Source organism: Triticum urartu, chromosome 3A, assembly GCF_056163025.1.
Source record: "Triticum urartu cultivar PI428250 chromosome 3A, HENAU_Tu73, whole genome shotgun sequence".
In the NCBI taxonomy this organism is placed as follows: Eukaryota; Viridiplantae; Streptophyta; class Magnoliopsida; order Poales; family Poaceae; genus Triticum; species Triticum urartu.
Genome location: NC_141875.1, coordinates 296,549,782 through 296,571,653, shown reverse-complemented (window position 1 = coordinate 296,571,653; position 21,872 = coordinate 296,549,782). Strand labels below are relative to the sequence as shown.

The 21,872-nt window shown below is 44.0% G+C and overlaps 1 protein-coding gene across 2 annotated transcripts; it reads left to right on the top strand.

The window, feature by feature from the left end:
• Nucleotides 1–13,347: 13,347 nt before the first annotated feature.
• Nucleotides 13,348–20,345, top strand: LOC125543889 (fimbrin-2). Of its 2 annotated transcripts, none has more exons than XM_048707383.2 (13): nt 13,348–13,621; nt 13,704–14,233; nt 14,331–14,502; nt 15,186–15,224; nt 15,329–15,397; nt 15,503–15,619; nt 15,972–16,186; nt 17,076–17,231; nt 17,319–17,518; nt 17,868–18,025; nt 19,100–19,196; nt 19,463–19,554; nt 19,833–20,345. In XM_048707383.2, exons 1-13 carry the CDS (start codon nt 13,535–13,537, stop codon nt 20,004–20,006), a joined length of 2,106 nt encoding a protein of 701 aa, XP_048563340.1. In that variant the 5' UTR covers nt 13,348–13,534; the 3' UTR covers nt 20,007–20,345. The 2 variants fall into 2 exon arrangements, with proteins under 2 accessions (XP_048563340.1, XP_048563342.1); XM_048707385.2 differs by having other exon boundaries at nt 19,463–19,625.
• The last annotated feature ends 1,527 nt before the right edge of the window (nt 20,346–21,872 follow it).

The window sequence follows — 21,872 nt, the reverse complement described above, 5'->3', positions numbered from 1 at the left end:
GCACCCTAATTTTATGAGCCCACTACTAGACGTACTTGACGTGCGAAGGTGAAACATCAGGAATGGCAATTCACTTGATATTAACGAGGGATCTTTCTACCATTCTAACATGCATAGAAACAAAGAAGCATAACAATCACAAATAAACACATATTGTGAAATAGTCTGACTCCTTCTTGGACGTTCTTCCAGGTCGGCTCCAACTCCGATGACCATCTAGGAACTCCATCTTTCTTTGTCATGCCGGGATGCCAAGCTACCAACCTGATCTCTATAATCCAACTACTACAACTAGTAATGAATTTTACATAGAGTCACAAGTCGACACACAAGTCGTTATACATTATAATGATAGCACTTTGGCTCCTGCCGGCTGACAAACATGACACGCAGGCCATGTATAATTTACACACATGCATCACATACACATGAGCCATACTATTCACATCAAACCATGCAAAATAAAGTTATGCATAGAATCGCATTCTACCGGTTTGAGTGATCATGTACGAAATACAAGGCGCTATGCACACGGCGGTCCTGCTAGCTGGTTAGCGGGCGGGGTTCAAAGGGGCAGCGCCCCTCGCTGGTGCGGGCAGCGCGCGACATTTTTGGAAATCACATATCATATTTGAACTCCGATCACGCCGAATTTTCCGATCTGACTGATCTCATCGATCATCGTGAGTCCTATTCGGATTTACATTTCACAGTTAACCCCAATGGTGGATACCGACCGGTAGGGGTAGGTTGTGTCACGACCTCATCGACCCTGATCAATAGAAAACATAGCCACATCGATCCCCATGTGCAGTTGATCTCATCAACCGTGCACACAACCAATCTTATCAACGACAACAGATCTCATCTGCCACCTCTACATATCTAATATGCATATGATCTGAGTCCAAATCCTATAGCAGAGGCTCTAATACCACTGTAGGGTTATACGGTAGAGTGCGTCGACTGCAAACTAAATTTTTCCAACGTGCAGAACAACCAAGAACATGCTACGGGAGATGGATCACAGTTCGTTACCACTAGAAGCGCAGTGCCGTGCAGCGGAAGAAGAGTTGGTTCATCGCGTCCGCGTGGATCGTCTCCTCCTTGTCCGATCTCCCTTGAACAGCCGGGCGCCGGATCCCACGCACAAGTTCACCGAAGCGGCGCAGGTGCACCACCTCTAATGGTATCCGCGCGTGCAGGAGGAACGTCGTGCGGCGGACTGCTAGGTCCGATCACACAACTGGCGGCGAGTGGAGGTGTCTATTCGCAGCACATGCAAACCCTAGTGACAGCGCTGAAGTGATCAGCCGCATGAGTGTGCCGCACCCCCACTTCATATAGGCGTCCGTCGCGGGCTCAACACTTGGGCCTCGCAAGGACCCTAAAGCCCATAAGTCTACTCAGCCAGAATCCGAACACAGCTCGGATCACATCCTACCAGTGTCCTCGGATCCGACCTTGTAGGTTGCTTCCCTTAAGCGTGCAATCCCTTTGGTTCAAGCCGGCTTGGTCGCAGTTCAGATCACCTCCGAACTGCACGGCTAGTAGCGGCCCCTAGCAAGGCATGCCGAACACCAAGCAGACTATGAAGCTAGTTAGGTGAACCTATTGGGGAACGTAGTAATTTCAAAAAAATTCCTACGCACACGCAAGATCATGGTGATGCATAGCAAAAGAGGGGAGAGTGTGATCTACGTACCCTTGTAGATCAACAACGGAAGCGTTTGGTTGATGTAGTCGTACGTCTCCACGGCTCGACCGATCAAGCACCGAAACTACGGCACCTCCGAGTTCTAGCACACGTTCAGCTCGATGACGATCCCCGGACTCCGATCCAGTAAAGTGTCGGGGAAGAGTTCCGTCAGCATGACGGTGTGGTGAAGATCTTGACGTACTACTGTCGCAGGGCTTCGCCTAAGCACCGCTACAATATTATCGAGGACTATGGTGGAAGGGGGCACCACACACGGCTAAGAATATGATCATGTGGATCAACTTGTGTCTCTTGGGGTGCCCCTGCCTCCGTATATAAAGGTTCAAGAGGGAGAGGCCGGCCGGCCACCATAGGGCGCGCCAGGAGGAGTCCTACTCCCTCCGGGAGTAGGACTTCTCCCCCAATCCTAGTTGGAATAGGATTCGCGAGGTGGGAACGGAGAGAGAGAGAAGGAGGGGGGCGCCGGCCCCCTCTCTCCTTGTCCTATTCGGACTAGGGGGGAGGGCGCGCGGCCCAGCCCTGGCCACCTCTCCTCTTCTTCCACTAAGGCCCATTAAGGCCCATGTACCTCCCGGGGGGTTCCGGTAACCTCCCGGTACTCCGGTAAAATCCCGATTTCACCCGGAACACTTCCGATATCCAAATATAGGCTTCCAATATATCAATCTTTATGTCTCGACCATTTCGAGACTCCTCGTCATGTCCGTGATCACATCCGGGACTCCGAACAACCTTCGGTACATCAAAATGCATAAACTCATAATATAACTGTCATCGTAACCTTAAGCGTGCGGACCCTACGGGTTCGAGAACAATGTAGACATGACCGAGACACGTCTCCGGTCAATAACCAATAGCGGGACCTGGATGCCCATATTGGTTCCTACATATTCTACGAAGATCTTTTATCGGTCAGACCGCATAACAACATACGTTGTTCCCTTTGTCATCGATATGTTACTTGCCCGAGATTCGATCGTCGGTATCCAATACCTAGTTCAATCTCGTTGCCGGCAAGTCTCTTTACTCGTTCCGTAATACATCATCCCACAACTAACTCATTAGTTGCAATGCTTGCAAGGCTTCAAGTGATGTGCATTACCAAGAGGGCCCAGAGATACCTCTCCGACGATCGGAGTGACAAATCTTAATCTCGAAATACGTCAACCCAACATGTACCTTTGGAGACACCTGTAGAGCACCTTTATAATCACCCAGTTATGTTGTGACGTTTGGTAGCACACAAAGTGTTCCTCCGGCACACGGGAGTTACATAATCTCATAGTCATAGGAACATGTATAAGTCATGAAGAAAGCAATAGCAACATACTAAACGATCGGGTGCTAAGCTAATGGAATGGGTCATGTCAATCAGATCATTCAACTAATGATGTGATCCTGTTAATCAAATGACAACTCTTTGTCCATGGTTAGGAAACATAACCATCTTTGATTAATGAGCTAGTCAAGTAGAGGCATACTAGTGACATTCTGTTTGTCTATGTATTCACACATGTATTATGTTTCCAGTTAATACAATTCTAGCATGAATAATAAACTTTTATCATGATATAAGGAAATAAATAATAACTTTATTATTGCCTCTAGGGCATATTTCCTTCAGTCTCCCACTTGCACTAGAGTCAATAATCTAGATTACACAGTAATGATTCTAACACCCATGGAGCTTTGGTGTTGATCATGTTTTGCTCGTGGAAGAGGTTTAGTCAACGGGTCTGCTACATTCAGCTCCGTATGTATCTTGCAAATCTCTATGTCTCCCACCTGGACTAAATCCCGGATGGAATTGAAGCGTCTCTTGATGTGTTTGGTTCTCTTGTGAAATCTGGATTCCTTTGCCAAGGCAATTGCACCAGTATTGTCACAAAAGATTTTCATTGGACCCGATGCACTAGGTATGACACCTAGATCGGATATGAACTCCTTCATCCAGACTCCTTCTTTTGCTGCTTCCGAAGCAGCTATGTACTCCGCTTCACATGTATATCCCGCCACGACGCTTTGTTTAGAACTGCACCAACTGACAGCTCCACCGTTTAATGTAAACACGTATCCGGTTTGCGATTTAGAATCGTCCGGATCAGTGTCAAAGCTTGCATCAACGTAACCGTTTACGATGAGCTCTTTGTCACCTCCATATACGAGAAACATATCCTTAGTCCTTTTCAGGTACTTCAGGATGTTCTTGACCGCTGTCCAGTGATCCACTCCTGGATTACTTTGGTACCTCCCTGCTAGACTTATAGCAAGGCACACATCAGGTCTGGTACACAACATTGCATACATGATAGAGCCTATGACTGAAGCATAGGGAACATCTTTCATTTTCTCTCTATCTTCTGCAGTGGTCGGGCATTGAGTCTGACTCAACTTCATACCTTGTAACACAGGAAAGAACCCTTTCTTTGCTTGATCCATTTTGAACTTCTTCAAAATCTTGTCAAGGTATGTGCTTTGTGAAAGTCCAATTAAGCGTCTTGATCTATCTCTATAGATCTTTATGCCTAATATGTAAGCAGCTTCACCGAGGTCTTTCATTGAAAAACTCTTATTCAAGTATCCCTTTATGCTATCCAGAAATTCTATATCATTTCCAATCAGTAATATGTCATCCACATATAATATCAGAAATGCTACAGAGCTCCCACTCACTTTCTTGTAAATACAGGCTTCTCCGAAAGTCTGTATAAAACCAAATGCTTTGATCACACTATCAAAGCATTTATTCCAACTCCGAGAGGCTTGCACCAGTCCATAAATGGATCGCTGGAGCTTGCACACTTTGTTAGCTCCCTTTGGATCGACAAAACCTTCTGGTTGCATCATATACAACTCTTCTTCCAGAAATCCATTCAGGAATGCAGTTTTGACATCCATCTGCCAAATTTCATAATCATAAAATGCGGCAATTGCTAACATGATTCGGACAGACTTAAGCATCGCTACGGGTGAGAAGGTCTCATCGTAGTCAACCCCTTGAACTTGTCGAAAACCTTTTGCGACAAGTCGAGCTTTGTAGACAGTAATATTACCGTCAGCGTCAGTCTTCTTCTTGAAGATCCATTTATTCTCAATTGCTTGCCGATCATCGGGCAAGTCAACCAAAGTCCATACTTTGTTCTCATGCATGGATCCCATCTCAGATTTCATGGCTTCAAGCCATTTTGCGGAATCTGGGCTCACCATCGCTTCTTCATAGTTCGTAGGTTCATCATGATCTAGTAGCATGATTTCCAGAACAGGATTACCATACCACTCTGGCGCGGATCTTACTCTGGTTGATCTACGAGGTTTAGTAGTATCTTGTTCTGAAGTTTCATGATCATTATCATTAGCTTCCTCACTAATTGGTGTAGGTGTCGTAGAAACAGGTTTCTGTGATGTACTACTTTCCAATAAGGGAGCAGGTACAGTTACCTCGTCAAGTTCTACTTTCCTCCCACTCACTTCTTTCGAGAGAAACTCCTTCTCTAGAAAGGATCCATTCTTAGCAACGAATTTCTTGCCTTCGGATCTGTGATAGAAGGTGTACCCAACAGTCTCCTTTGGGTATCCTATGAAGACACATTTCTCCGATTTGGGTTCGAGCTTATCAGGTTGAAGCTTTTTCACATAAGCATCGCAGCCCCAAACTTTAAGAAACGACAACTTTGGTTTCTTGCCAAACCATAGTTCATAAGGCGTCGTCTCAACGGATTTTGATGGTGCCCTATTTAACGTGAATGCGGCCGTCTCTAAAGCATAACCCCAAAACGATAGTGGTAAATCAGTAAGAGACATCATAGATCGCACCATATCTAGTAAAGTACGATTACGACGTTCGGACACACCATTACGCTGTGGTGTTCCGGGTGGCGTGAGTTGCGAAACTATTCCGCATTGTTTCAAATGTACACCAAACTCGTAACTCAAATATTCTCCTCCACGATCAGATCGTAGAAACTTTATTTTCTTGTTACGATGATTTTCAACTTCACTCTGAAATTCTTTGAACTTTTCAAATGTTTCAGACTTATGTTTCATTAAGTAGATATACCCATATCTGCTTAAGTCATCTGTGAAGGTGAGAAAATAACGATATCCGCCACGAGCCTCAATATTCATCGGACCACATACATCTGTATGTATGATTTCCAACAAATCTGTTGCTCTCTCCATAGTACCGGAGAACGGTGTTTTAGTCATCTTGCCCATGAGGCACGGTTCGCAAGTACCAAGTGATTCATAATCAAGTGGTTCCAAAAGTCCATCAGTATGGAGTTTCTTCATGCGCTTTATACCGATATGACCTAAACGGCAGTGCCACAAATAAGTTGCAGTATCATTATCAACTTTTCATCTTTTGGCTTCAACATTATGAATATGTGTGTTACTACTATCGAGATTCATCAAAAATAGACCACTCTTCAAAGGTGCATGACCATAAAAGATATTACTCATATAAATAGAACAACCATTATTCTCTTATTTAAATGAATAACCGTCTCGCATTAAACAAGATCCAGATATAATGTTCATGCTCAACGCTGGCACCAAATAACAATTATTTAGGTCTAATACTAATCCCGAAGGTAGATGTAGAGGTAGCGTGCCGACCGCGATCAGATCGACTTTGGAGCCATTTCCTACGTGCATCGTCACCTCGTCCTTTGCCAGTGTTCGCTTAATCCGTAGTCCCTGTTTTGAGTTGCAAATATTAGCAACAGAACCAGTATCAAATACCCAGGTGCTACTGCGAGCTCTAGTAAGGTACACATCAATAACATGTATATCACATATACCTTTGTTCACCTTGCCATCCTTCTTATCCGCCAAATACTTGGGGCAGTTCCGCTTCCAGTGACCAGTCTGCTTGCAGTAGAAGCACTCAGTTTCAGGCTTAGGTCCAGACTTGGGTTTCTTCTCTTGAGCAGCAACTTGCTTGCTGTTCTTCTTGAAGTTCCCCTTCTTCTTCCCTTTGCCCTTTTTCTTGAAACTAGTGGTCTTGTTGACCATCAACACTTGATGCGCCTTTTTTATTTCTACCTCCGCAGCTTTCAGCATTGCGAAGAGCTCGGGAATAGTCTTATTCATCCCTTGCATATTATAGTTCATCACGAAGCTCTTGTAGCTTGGTGGCAGTGATTGGAGAATTCTATCAATGACGCAATCATCTGGAAGATTAACTCCCATCTGAATCAAGTGATTATTATACCCAGACATTTTGAGTATATGCTCACTGACAGAACTGTTCTCCTCCATCTTGCAGCTATAGAACTTATTGGAGACTTCATATCTCTCAATCCGGGCATTTGCTTGAAATATTAACTTCAACTCCTGGAACATCTCATATGCTCCATGACGTCCAAAACGTCGTTGAAGTCCCGATTCTAAGCCGTAAAGCATGGCACACTGAACTATCGAGTAGTCATCAGCTTTGCTCTGCCAGACGTTCATAACATCTGGTGTCGCTCCAGCAGCAGGCCTGGCACCCAGCGGTGCTTCCAGGACGTAATTCTTCTGTGCAGCAATGAGGATAATCCTCAAGTTACGGACCCAGTCCGTGTAATTGCTACCATCATCTTTCAACTTTGCTTTCTCAAGGAACGCATTAAAATCCAATGGAACAACAACACGGGCCATCTATCTACAATCAAACATACATAAGCAAGATACTATCAGGTACTAAGTTCATGATAAATTTAAGTTCAATTAATCAAATTACTTAAATAACTCCCACTTAGATAGACATCCCTCTAATCCTCTAAGTGATTACGTGATCCAAATCAACTAAACCATAACCGATCATCACGTGAAATGGAGTAGTTTTCAATGGTGAACATCTCTATGTTGATCATATCTACTATATGATTCACGCTCGATCTTTCGATCTCAGTGTTCCGAGGCCATATCTGCATATGCTAGGCTCGTCAAGTTTAACCTGAGTATTCTGCGTGTGCAAAACTGGCTTGCACCCGTTGTAGATGGACGTAGAGCTTATCACACCCGATCATCACGTGGTGTCTGGGCACGACGAACTTTGGCAACGGTGCATACTCAGGGAGAACACTTTTATCTTGATAATTTAGTGAGAGATCATCTTATAATGCTACCGTCAATCAAAGCAAGATAAGATGCATAAAAGATAAACATCACATGCAATCAATATAAGTGATATGATATGGCCATCATCATCTTGTGCCTGTGATCTCTATCTCCGAAGCACCGTCATGATCACCATCGTCACCGGCGCGACACCTTGATCTCCATCATAGCATCGTTGTCGTCTCGCCAATCTTATGCTTCCACGACTATCGCTACCGCTTAGTGATAAAGTAAAGCATTACAGTGCGATTGCATTGCATACAATAAAGCGACAACCATATGGCTCCTGCCAGTTGCCGATAACTTGGTTACAAAACATGATCATCTCATACAATAAAATTTAGCATCATGTCTTGACCATATCACATCGCAACACCCTGCAAAAACAAGTTAGACGTCCTCTACTTTGTTGTTGCAAGTTTTACGTGGCTGCTACGGGCTTAAGCAAGAACTAATCTTACCTACGCATCAAAACCACAACGATAGTTTGTCAAGTTGGTGCTGTTTTAACCTTCGCAAGGACCGGGCGTAGCCATACTCGGTTCAACTAAAGTTGGAGAAACTGTCACCCGCAACCCACCTATGTGCAAAGCACGTCGGGAGAACCGGTCTCGCGTAAGCATACGCGTAATGTCGGTCCGGGCCGCTTCGTCCAACAATACCGCCGAACCAAAGTATGACATGCTGGTAAGCAGTATGACTTATATCGCCCACAACTCACTTGTGTTCTACTCGTGCATATAACATCAACACATAAAACCTAGGCTCGGATGCCACTATTGGGGAACGTAGTAATTTCAAAAAAATTCCTACGCACACGCAAGATCATGGTGATGCATAGCAACGAGAGGGGAGATTGTGATCTACGTACCCTTGTAGATCGACAACGGAAGCGTTTGGTTGATGTAGTCGTACGTCTTCACGGCTCGACCGATCAAGCACCGAAACTACGGCACCTCCGAGTTCTAGCACACGTTCAGCTCGATGACGATCCCAGGACTCCGATCCAGCAAAGTGTCGGGGAAGAGTTCCGTCAGCACGACGGCGTGGTGACGATCTTGATGTACTACTGTCGCAGGGCTTCGCCTAAGCACCGCTACAATATTATAGAGGACTATGGTGGAAGGGGGCGCCGCACACGGCTAAGAATATGATCACGTGGATCAACTTGTGTCTCTTGGGGTGCCCCTGCCTCCGTATATAAAGGTTCAAGAGGGGGAGGCCGGCCGGCCACCATAGGGCGCGCCAGGAGGAGTCCTACTCCCTCCGGGAGTAGGACTTCTCCCCCAATCCTAGTTGGAATAGGATTCGCGAGGTGGGAACGGAGAGAAAGAGAAGGAGGGGGGCGCCGGCCCCCTCTCTCCTTGTCCTATTCGGACTAGGGGGGAGGGGCGCGCGGCCCAGCCCTGGCCACCTCTCCTCTTCTTCCACTAAGGCCCATTAAGGCCCATGTACCTCCCGGGGGGTTCTGGTAACCTCCCGGTACTCCGGTAAAATCCTGATTTCACCCAGAACACTTCCGATATCCAAATATAGGCTTCCAATATATCAATCTTTATGTCTCGACCATTTCGAGACTCCTCGTCATGTCCGTGATCACATCCGGGACTCCGAACAACCTTCGGTACATCAAAATGCATAAACTCATAATATAACTGTCATCGTAACCTTAAGCGTGCGGACCCTACGGGTTCGAGAACAATGTAGACATGACCGAGACACGTCTCCAGTCAATAACCAATAGCGGGACCTGGATGCCTATATTGGTTCCTACTTATTCTACGAAGATCTTTTATCGGTCAGACCGCATAACAACATACGTTGTTCCCTTTGTCATCGGTATGTTACTTGCCCGAGATTCGATCGTCGGTATCCAATACCTAGTTCAATCTCGTTGTCGGCAAGTCTCTTTACTCGTTCCGTAATACATCATCCCGCAACTGACTCATTAGTTGCAATGCTTGCAAGGCTTCAAGTGATGTGCATTACCGAGAGGGCCCAGAGATACCTCTCCGACGATCGGAGTGACAAATCCTAATCTCGAAATATGTAAACCCAACATGTACCTTTGGAGACACCTGTAGAGCACCTTTATAATCACCCAGTTACGTTGTGACGTTTGGTAGCACACAAAGTGTTCCTCCGGCACACGGGAGTTACATAATCTCATAGTCATAGGAACATGTATAAGTCATGAAGAAAGCAATAGCAACATACTAAACGATCGGGTGCTAAGCTAATGGAATGGCTCATGTCAATCAGATCATTCAACTAATGATGTGATCCCGTTAATCAAATGACAACTCTTTTTCCATGGTTAGGAAACATAACCATCTTTGATTAATGAGCTAGTCAAGTAGAGGCATACTAGTGACATTCTGTTTGTCTATGTATTCACACATGTATTATGTTTCCGGTTAATACAATTCTAGCATGAATAGTAAACTTTTATCATGATATAAGGAAATAAATAATAACTTTATTATTGCCTCTAGGGCATATTTCCTTCAGAACCTGTACATCATACTTCCATTCCTTTTGCCACACGATATATGTTGTCGGGCTCAAGGCGAGTCTGTCATCCTTGTGTTAGCCCGACCTCTTTCTCGTTCCAGTGATGCCGACCACAAACCAGATTATCTCATAATCCTTGCCGCATGGCCATGCTTATCCTGGTCGGATCACACGAGGGGCCCAGAGTATATCTCTCCTGATCGGAGGGGCAAATCCCATCTTGCTCAACCATGTCTCGCAGCATGGGTCTGGACAAGCCCGAAACCTACCTTTGTAACTACCCAATCACGGAGTAGCGTTTGGTTGGCCCAAAGCAAGTCTGTCACCATCCCGAGTACATGCTCTAGCTCAGGTCTTAGGACATAGAACGTATGTTGTATTAGAGACTCACAGATGACATATCGATGCGTCTCATAGTTGGGTCTGTCCGACTCAGACCTTATCTTGACTCGGATCCGACTACGTCGAATCCGACCAGATCCTTCCAAGTACATATTATCGATTAGCATCCAATGCCCCATGGCTAGTGAGACCAAGCCATCGACCGTGTCATATGCTAGTCTAGTCGGCTGCGCGTCCACACAACCCTTTCGACTAGGGACCTTTTAGGACGTTCATCATACAATGCATAGTTCCACAAACAAGTCACGTACTTGCTGATACACATCATTGATAATGTCCAAGGACTATAAACACATAGGAAATATCATCATACATGATTTCCTCTAGGGCATATCTCCAACAGTGGTGACCAAAGGTCAATTGTAGTGTGGGGGTTGTTTGGTATGATGATGAATGTGTATGCAAAATTTGTGGCCATATGGATGAGCGTAGGTGGTGCTTCATGTCTAAGCTGAAATTTTGGCCAAAAACTTTGGGAGTTTGGTGTGGTGGAATTTGATGAATTTTGGGTGGCAGTGGTGTTTTGTCATGGTTGATCACCATGACAAATTTGAGAGAAAATGGATGAGTGCGAAATATACTTCCTTCACAAGGTGGGCGTGTGGATGCAAGCTTTGGAAAATTATGGAGGGAGTTATGGTGGTTGGGTAATGATCGAAATTTATGGATAGGCTTTATGTGTATGGATGATTGTCTGTGATTTTTTTAGCTTCATAGGGTGAGGGCACAATGCACTTGCTTCATAGGTCAACAGATTTGGCAGAAACTCTAGATGGATGCTCTGGTCAAAATTTAACTTAAGTGTGTGGCTTTTTGATGGAAATGGTGAAGAGATTTGCAGGACCTTACAAATATTTTGGGGATTTGTGGTGCAAGGGAGAATGGGTGCCCAGTGCAAACCTGGTCTTTAGGGTTTAAATAAAAAATGACAATTAGGGTTTTGGACGCAAAACCCTAAGTCAAAGTAACCAGGAAATTTACTTATCCTCACATAAACACAAGAGTGCTAATAAATCCAAGAACACCAAAAGAAAAAGATAGAAGCCAAATCTAGAAAAAGAATTTTCCAGGAGTGAAAAATCTAGGGTGTTACATAAGCACGCAGTTGAAGGCATGGTGGCACCAAGTGGACAACCTAGTCGCACTTAGAGACGACCTCCGTGCCACAAAGGCCAAACACAATGACGCTGAAACCATCCTTATCCATGAAGAACCTTGAAGATGAGGAAGTTCCTGATCCTGAAATGACATGTAAAGCTGGAACCAGCGTTAAGGACACAAGGAATCGAAAGCGCACGGGGACAATCAGACCTAAAAACCCCAAGGGAGAAGGAAGATAGCAAAGGAGCAACAGAGCGGAGAAGCGTCCAGCCTCCCACAATAGCAAGCGGGCTCAAGAACAAAAAAACGAAGAACAAAGAACCACCAAGAGGAGCTGCAACCGAGAGAAGAGAAAAGAAAAAAGGATGGCGAGCGGGAAGAAGAGGCGCAGAGGAAACCAAATGCAACAAACACCCAGAAAGAGGGAGAAAACATCACGAGCATCGTAGTGAAGAAGCAACCCACCTCGAACATCACTAACGTCAATAGAAGGCACGAAAAGCCAACGGGCGCCGGACGCCGCCGATGGCAAACAAAGCACCAACACAGAGAAAGCTTGAAGAAGCCCTCGCAGTATGAAAAGAGAACGGTGTGAGGGGCAAGTAGGGGAGAAGAAGACCACCATCCATTATATACCAAGAACACCCCCACGCACCACAACAAACTGACATACCACATCGAGCACCCATCCGCCAACGCCCACCAACCCAGGACACACCGGGACGAGGGCAACGGGGCATCCCGAGCGAGAAATAAGCCTGAGTAGGGGAACCAAACAACAGGGTGGCTAGGCCGCCCGAGCAAGCGCCTCTCGACCATGCGAGACAGCTCGTGCGATGCGAGGCCAACACACAGAGATGTCTGGCATGCACGCATGCACGGTCGGGTATGGCAACCGAACAATTGGATGGGCAGTGAGTCCGAGCAGGCACCTCTTGAACGCCCGAGGTGACACGCACGCTGTAAGGCCAAGGCCATTGAGCCGTCCGGGACGCGCACGCATAGCTGGGCATGCCCCACGCATGAGCCTCACACGACCAAAGCAGCCCAATAGGGTGCAAATGACGTTGTCCCTACCAAGTACGCGCGGGCATACTGGTCTCGCCCGAGCGAACTACCCGACGGGGGGCCAACGATGCTGACCAACAAAAACATCTCATAATCGAGTCATTAGAGGTACAATTATCTTCAAGCTCAATCTAGAGGACAACCAAGGGCATTTTGATCATTTCAGCATGTTTCAGCAGCCGCCGCAGCCGTAGCAGCACAACTGCAAAAGGACTGCATTTGGACCCCAACCTTAGCCACAGCTTGCAAGAGCATTAGCTGGAATCTCAATTAGTGACATCCCCCCAGTAGCCACTGTAGCGTGAGAGTGAGTGGTACCCAACCTCCTCTCCTGGTACTTCCACTTTCACGAACAGCAACGGTCGGGGACCAGCTCGCTGGACCCTGCCAGGCAGTGAACCGCAAAGATTTGAATCCCCTCCGCTGCTCTGTCCACTCTCTCATCAAGGCTCCACACTTTCTTTCTATTGGACTGGGACCCTCCTTAATCATCCACCCCATCCTTTCCTTTAGTTTGAACCAACGCTCCACCTCAGACACTGGCCACCGTCTCGACTCGCGCATCCCACCTAACACCGCCCGCGGACTGGGAGCTGCCGCCGCCGCCGCGGAGCAGGGGACTCGATGGGATTCGACGGGCTGGTCGTCGTGTCCGACCCTTACCTGCAGCGCCGCTTCACGCAGGCGGACCTCCGCGCGCTCCAGGCACAGGTACGCGCGCGCTCTCTGCCCTTCATCTTCCTTCGCGCTGGCGGTGGTGTTTGTGACTGCGTTTTTCGATCTTGTTCGGCAGTACGCGGGGCTGCGTGACACGGCGCCTACCGGCAGGCTGCGGCTGCGGGACCTCCCCGCCGCGCTGACCGGCCTGGGGAGCCCCACCGCTATGGCCGCCGGTAAAGGGGAAGCGCTGCGCGGGGACGCCGGGAAAGAGAACAGCTCGCCGCCCGAGCGGGCGCTTACGGACGAGGAGTGGTCCTCCGTGCTCACGGCTGTCTCCCGCGCCGACGAGAAACCACAGCTCGACGTCAACTTTGAGCTCTTCCTGCGCGTCTACGCCGAGATGCAGCTGCGGCTCAAGGGCGGGAAGAAGGCGCGCGAGCGCGACGGCGGCCAAGGCATTAAGCGCTCCTCCTCCTCGTCTGCCGCCTTCCTCACGGCGTCCACCACCACGCTGCTGCACACCATCAGCGAATCTGAGAAGGCTTCCTACGTGGGCCACATCAATGCCTACCTCGCCGAGGATCCGTTCCTCAAGAACGCGCTGCCCGTCGATCCGGCCACCAACCAGCTCTTCCACCTCACTAAAGACGGCGTGTTGCTATGGTGCGCTCCTCGCCATTCGGATTTGTGCTTTCGATCCACTGATTATTATTATTTTTGCTCTGATCTGGTTCCAATCCTTTTCGGCTTTTTGGTCCAGTAAGCTCATCAACTTGGCCGTTCCGGGGACCATCGACGAGCGTGCTATCAACACCAAGAGGCTGCTTAACTTGTGGGAGAAAAACGAGAACCACACCCTCTGTCTCAACTCTGCCAAGGCCATCGGGTGCACTGTTGTCAATATCGGCACGCAGGATCTCGCAGAGGGGAGGGTAGGACTCTCCCTGTTTCTATTTTTCTTGCTTTTTTGTGACATCATCGCATTACATGATATTCAGAGTAAAGGTGACTTTCAGTCCGTTCTTTTTACTTGGGTACTTGTTCATTCGGATGTTGTTGAGGAACACAGTGGAGTTAAGTCCATGTGATGTACACGACTGTAAAGCACCCTGTGTTGGTTCTCTCTACTTTTGTTGCTTTATACATGCACTTACTGGTGGTTATCATTGGAACACGATGGAACGATTATTTATATATCAAAAAAGTGGCGAGGGGTAACCCATGGTTGATTCGATTGCTCCTGTGCCCTTTTGTTATGACTGACAAGATAGTTGAAATTTGCGGCAAACTTACTGTGAAAGAATAAATCAAGTTCAGTCCGTGTCACACTGATAATTTGGCACACATGACATGCTTCATGTCCTCCAGTGCACCACTACATTCTACTTCAGGATACAGAAATACTTGGCATACCTCTGTGTTCTTATTTATTGCCATTGAACTTATTTATACTACGTTTCTATACCCCAGTGCACCATCTACTTAATTGTTTGTTCAGATCTAAGCTCTGATTCTAGCATGTATTGTTCATTTGTAGTTTTATCTTTTCACTCTTTTTTTACATGAAGAATTCTTGTATAATGAGCTTACCAAAGCTTTCTCTTACTGCTTGCAGCCTCATCTTATCCTAGGGCTGATATCTCAGATTATCAAGGTAACTTCATATCTTTGTTACATTTGTCTATTTGTGTGGGCAACATTGTGTCTGTTTTATGTATGATACTATCTGTGATAACGTGTTGTTACAATGACTACCAGATACAACTATTGGCAGATGTAAACCTGAAGAGCACACCTCAGTTGGTCGAATTGGTTCAAGACAGCCAGGTAGTCCTAATTTCAGTTCATTATAATGCACTTTGGAGACTATTTGGTATGTGTAATATGCTAGTGAGAGTAACACACTGTCAATGGTTTCATGTAAAATTGCAGGAGATGGAGGAGCTTATGAGCCTTTCTCCTGAAAAAATACTACTAAGGTGGATGAACTTTCAGCTGAAGAAAGGAGGTTTCCAGAGAACAGTAACAAATTTTTCATCGGATATAAAAGTATGCTCATGTTAGCTGCTAGACCCCTTACACATTTAAATATTTAACACATAAATGCAATTTCGCAAGCTGTGCTACATATGTTCCAAAAACTATATAACTGAGCTATTTCACTTCTCTTTCAACTAAGTTCTTATGGTTTTAATAATCACCATAACTTTCAAATACTTTTGCCCTTCACCATTGATCTCGTTTTCGATTCTTGACTTGAAATTCTATCTGGTCAAGGGGAGTATACACTAAGAATGTTAATAAATGACGAAGATCAATCCATCTATCATGTTTTTTAGTTCGAACTGTGGTCCTGTATGAGGAATTAATATTTATTTACCTTGGTCACATGAAAACCCAGGACAGTGAGGCATATGCTTGCTTGTTAAATGTCCTGGCTCCAGAATGCAGTGCTAAACCATCGCCAATGTCAGTAAAAGATCTTCTTCATAGAGCAAGATTAGTTCTTGAGCATGCGGATAGGATGGGCTGCAAAAGATATCTGGCCCCGAAAGACATAGTTGATGGTTTACAAAATCTAAATCTCGCCTTTGTGGCTCATATTTTTCAAAAAAGGTATGTATTATGAGCACCCCTTCAGCTCAGAATTTATATACTAAGGTACAATTTGTTGAAGAACTCACATTTGCACTGATGTTTATCGCATTGGGATACCGAAGACCAATTTTTTTCTAATAACTGCTGTTAGCATGTGATAGTTCTTCATCCTGTAGATTTGCTTTTATTTAGTCCTTGCTATCTGCTACTGTTCTTGGTAACATACTATGACATTCACTTAAAAAACAACATCTTGTGCAAACTGGTATCATTATGTTGTTAACGTTCTCTCACCTGTCCACCACTAGTTCCCAGGAAAACTCTCAACTCTGAAGTTTTCCTTTTATTGCTGAGAATGAAGGTGAAACAATGTTTGTAGGGAACAGTCAGACATCAGAAGACAATAGAACCATTTTTTCTTTTTATTTTTCTCGTTGATTGAACTATGTGTGCTCCTACAAATAAGAGATTGTTTTGTTACCATTCACATGACATAATATTTTGTGCATGAGAATGAGACCCACACAAAGATTTCGAGAGAAGAGCCCGTTTGCTTGCAGAAGTTTCCCTAGCACAGAAAAGGATTGTGAAGAATCAATATACAGTCGTCCTTGTGCAAGACAACTGAGCAAGCTGAGCACGGCAAACATTGTAACTAGATCATGTACAAATATTCCTGGCCAGTAAAACCATATGTAGTACCCTGTCGCCGCTGTAGATGTGCTATTATTATGGGCCTATTCAGCAAATACTTTCGTCATGTCTCTTAACTAGGGAGCAGCATTGATTACCAGTACTACAGCTAGATACACATGCTACAGAAGCGTAAATGAAAATCTGATGCTTGTACTTGGTAGTGCACTGTTTTGACAGTCTAAACTCTATAATTGTAGTCCTTTTATTGCAGGAATGGGTTGTCGAAACAAATGAAGCAAGTTTCGTTTGTGGATGGAGTATCTGATGATGCTCAAGTTTCAAGGGAAGAGAGGTCATTTAGGCTATGGATTAACAGCCTTGGAATTTCTACATATATAAACAATGTATTCGAAGATCTTAGAAATGGGTAGGCCATACCTCTCATCGTCTATAGCTAACTCTTCTGTTAAAATGAAGCTGATTCTATCTTTCATATTTCCTTGTGGGACGATAGATGGGTGCTCCTTGAGGTCATGGATAAGGTTGCTCCTGGTTCAGTTAATTGGAAGTTTGCAAACCGACCCCCAATAAAACTTCCATTCAGAAAAGTTGAAAACTGTAATCAACTTCTGAAGATAGGAAAGGAAATAAAATTTTCCTTGGTGAATATTGCTGGTCATGATATTGTGCAAGGAAACAAGAAACTGATATTAGGTAAGTGGTTTTTTCACTCAGATGCAAATAATAAAATGTACTTAAGTTTTGCACATAACTAGGAGGTGAGCAAATGTACTTAGATGTAACATACCAATTGGGCCATTATTTATACAAATAATCATGCCTTCAGAGATTAGTAAATTTATAATAATCAACTAAATATTCATGATGTGTTAATTTTTGGTTGATTAACTGGTTTTGCTGAAGAGAAATTTCAAAATATCAATGTACCATTGTTGTTTTGTACAATTCTTTTGCACACACAGTATTCAATTTAACTTTCCAGTTGATCATACGATGACAAGGCAAACTCCCCCCCCCCCCCCCCCCCCTCCCTCCCCGACAGCTTTTCTCTGGCAATTGATGCGGTACAACATACTACAACTGTTGAAGAATCTTAGATTTCATTCGAATGGGAAGGAGATCACAGATAATGACATACTATTATGGGCTAACAAAAAGGTTAAGGATTCTGGAAGACAGTCTCAAATGGGAAGTTTCAAGGTTTGTATACTTCAATATATTTTATTAATGCACATCATGCTTTGAAAATATCATATCATTTTACAGTCTGCCAAGTTGCATTATCATTTCTTTATGTGAGTTTCCTGCAGAATATTCTTCATTACAACGATCTCGTTGTATAATTTACAGATATAAATATGCACTCATAATATATACATATTCTAATCAGGGTAGTCAATTGAATTATGTGCTTGGGATGAGTTACAGTTTGTTATTAAAGTAGTATGAAGGCATGAACTAAATTGCCGCATGCACTTATGCTATCTTGTCTAAGTTAGGTCCTCTCATAAATCCAGAATAATCTCGAGAGTGGAGTTTTGGTGTTTCTCGAAAATTTTGAAGTATTACAAATTCTGAAAAAAAGTACATGAACATAGAGATGTATACTAGATTCCTGTAAAATTTCATGATGAAAGAAGCTTTGGTGTGAGCTGCACAAAAAAAAAAACTGACTTTTATTAGTGAATAGTTCATGTGGTAGAAATACATGATTTTTTCTGTGTAAATCTTATCATCATGAAAATTTACAGAAATGTAGTATACCTCCCTAGGTTCATTTGTAGATTTTTCAGATATTTTTGAAACTTGAAAATACAATTTTTGATATTTTTCAAAAAAAGAGCTCCAACAGGCATTTCCGAATAATCTCCTACTATTCACTTATGCTATATTTCTAACTTAGGTTCTATCATAAATCCAGAATAATCTCCTACTCCCTCCGTTTAGTATTATAAGATGTTCGGATGTATGTAGACATGTTATTATGTGTTTGTTCACTCATTTCAGTCTGTATGTAGTCCATATTGAAATATCCAAAATGTCTTATAATTCGGATTTATGATAGACCATCTTATAACTTGGAACAGAGGGAGTACATTTCAATAATGTAACTGTGAAGTGTAATAATGCTAGTCTGAAGGGCCACTATTTGCATGAGGAACTACTGTCACTATCACTTCTAACAATATGTCAAGCATCAGTGTCCATATCGCTGTATCTTCCACTAATTTGCTGTTCAGGGTTTGTACGATAAACCACAAGTACTAATTGCAGGATAGAAGCCTTTCAAGTGGCATATTTTTTGTCAACTTACTAAGTGCTGTGGAGCCTCGCGTTGTGAATTGGAGCCTTGTAACCAAAGGAGAAAAAGGTTGGATGTCTCATGTCTCTTGAGTCCGAAAATCTCCTATCCAATTTTCAATTAAGAAATGCTAGTGCATAGAAATTCAGTATGTCTTGTTTTATTATGAAAGTATATACCATTTCCCCTTGCATTATATCCTCATAGTGATAGGCAACACATTATAGACACACTTATTTATATCGCCAGTGTTATTTGCAGATCACTTAGATTTACTAGTACTGTGTATGCTTTTCAGAGCTTGTTAACTAAAATTTTATATGGTTCCGGCACAGATGAAGAAAAACAAATGAATGCTTCCTACATCATCTCTGTGGCTAGAAAGCTTGGTTGCTCCATCTTCTTGCTGCCAGAGGATATAACGGAGGTGAGGCATTTGATTGAATTCTTGGAAGCCAAAACTAGTTTCATACTCCCTCCGACCCTGAATCATCAGCTGTAAGTAAGCTGAATTACACCAATGTTGGGAGTTAAGCATATATTGCATTTTTTAAAGAAAAACTAGAAACTAGATCATATTGGTGGTGTGATGCCCCGCTTGCTAGTCTATCCAAGCAGCCTCAAGTAGTGCACCATGTTGGACCATATTCTCTTGTGATATCAACTAATTAACATTTGCAATATGATTTTGGCAATTTGTCTCAGGTCAACCAGAAGATGATGCTGACTTTGACAGCAAGCATCATGTATTGGCATTTGAAAAGGCCAACATCATATTCACTGGACCCTGACAACAGTAGTTTGTGTGAGACAAGTTCTATCTCAACTTCAGATGACTCCGCATCTGAATCATCAATTGATGATAGCGGAACTAGATAGATGAAATTGCATGGTCTGACTGCTATTTCAGGACTCGAGATTCTATATTCTTGATTCTTTGCTATAAATTGGAGAGCAGACGCATTCAAGAATGAAGGGGAGAATGGTGAAAGAGTTTTGTTTGTTTCATTTGAGGTTCTGTAGTGTGCAAATTGATTTGGTGAGTAATGTACAACATCCTGTAAATATTGACACAGGTAGCAAGTATATGTAACATCATATAGTGGCAGTTGTTTATTCAAAATCCAACCACATTGATTAGTTTGTTGAGCAATTTTGCTCAGGCGACGCCGGTGACTCATGTAGTAATTTTTGGCCATGATTTAAATTGCTATGTCACTTTGTGTTGCTATCCTAGCTACAACCGTTATAGCGCCAAATAGTTGCGCTATTTTGGCATGGCTTGCTACTAGCTATAGCTGAAGCTATTACCTAATTAGTGTACAACGACAGAAAATACGTAGCATGCAATCATTTATACATGTAAATTTAATCCAAAATGATCACATATGTGTAACTAAATAACATTAGAAAACAACACCTAATCTTTCTTGGGAGATTGTTTTACCTTGGAGCTTTGGCCTACTGGCGACTCTCACCAACACTCATTATGACTCAACTTGGAAATAAAATAAATCACCTACTCATATGTTAATTAGTTAAATGGATTCTCTTTATTCCTTACTTTGCTAGTGTTTTTTTTTGTAAGGATTTGTTTTTCTGGTTCTTACATTGTAAATACTATTGTAAATAGCTTCCATGGTAGATCGCGATAGTTAACATGGCTATAGCTCAAACCTCCATGTGATGCCGCATAAAAAGCTATTTAAAACCTTGATTTTGGAGAGAACCTTAAAATGAGTTTGCAGGGCTGAAGCTCATCCTCTCGTTCCGCCACGAGGACAACACTGACAACCTGGGGATAAAGGTTCCTCAGGCTTTGGGTGTCACCAAGACTGGTGGTGCGGTGAGATATGTCTTCATTTCTTGGAGTGCTTGCTCGGCCTTGGGTGTCCAATTGAATGGCCTAGATCTTTCGAGAAGCTTTATGCGCATTCTGCGCAAGATGTCAAACGTCTTTGCCACATCTTCAAGGAGGGTGGACTTGTCTGTTGTTTCATAGTGAGATCGTCGACGTAGGCCTCCACGTTGCGGCCTATCACTGAATTCAGCGTGATGCGCATCGCTTGCTGGTAAATGGGGCCGGCATTCTTCATGCTGAAAAGGCATGCAAATGTAGCAGAACGTCCCCACTAGGTTTCGGCATGCAAATGTAGCAGAACGTCCCCACTGGGGTGATGAACGTTGTTTGTTCTTCATCCTTTTTTGCCATGCAAATTTGTTGGTAACTTGAATACACATCCAAAAAGCACAACACATCACACCTCACACTAGAATCAATGATCTGATCTATGTGGGGAAGAGGATACTGATCTTTGGGGCACGCCTGGTTGAGGTCGCTGAAGTTAATGCACATCCGCGTTTTCCCATTTGCTTTAGGGAACACCACAAGATTGGCGATCCAGTCAGGATGGATTACTTCTTGGATAAAGTTGACTTTCTGAAGCCGCTCTACTTGATCTCATATAAATTTTTGTTGCTTGGGCACCTAACGATGTACCTTTTTGCTTGATTGATCATGCACATGGAACACAAAAAAGTGGTGTTCGATCACCTCCCTCGTGACCCCAGGCATATTCGATGGTTGCCATGTAAATATGTCGGCATTTGCCCGAAGGAAGGCGACAAGGGCACGCCATCGTTGATGAGCATGATGGTTGCCGCATACATCCTTTTGGCACATAACACGACATTCAGGAACAGTGATCAATCCCCATGGTGAGATAAGCATAATGCGAGGCCACC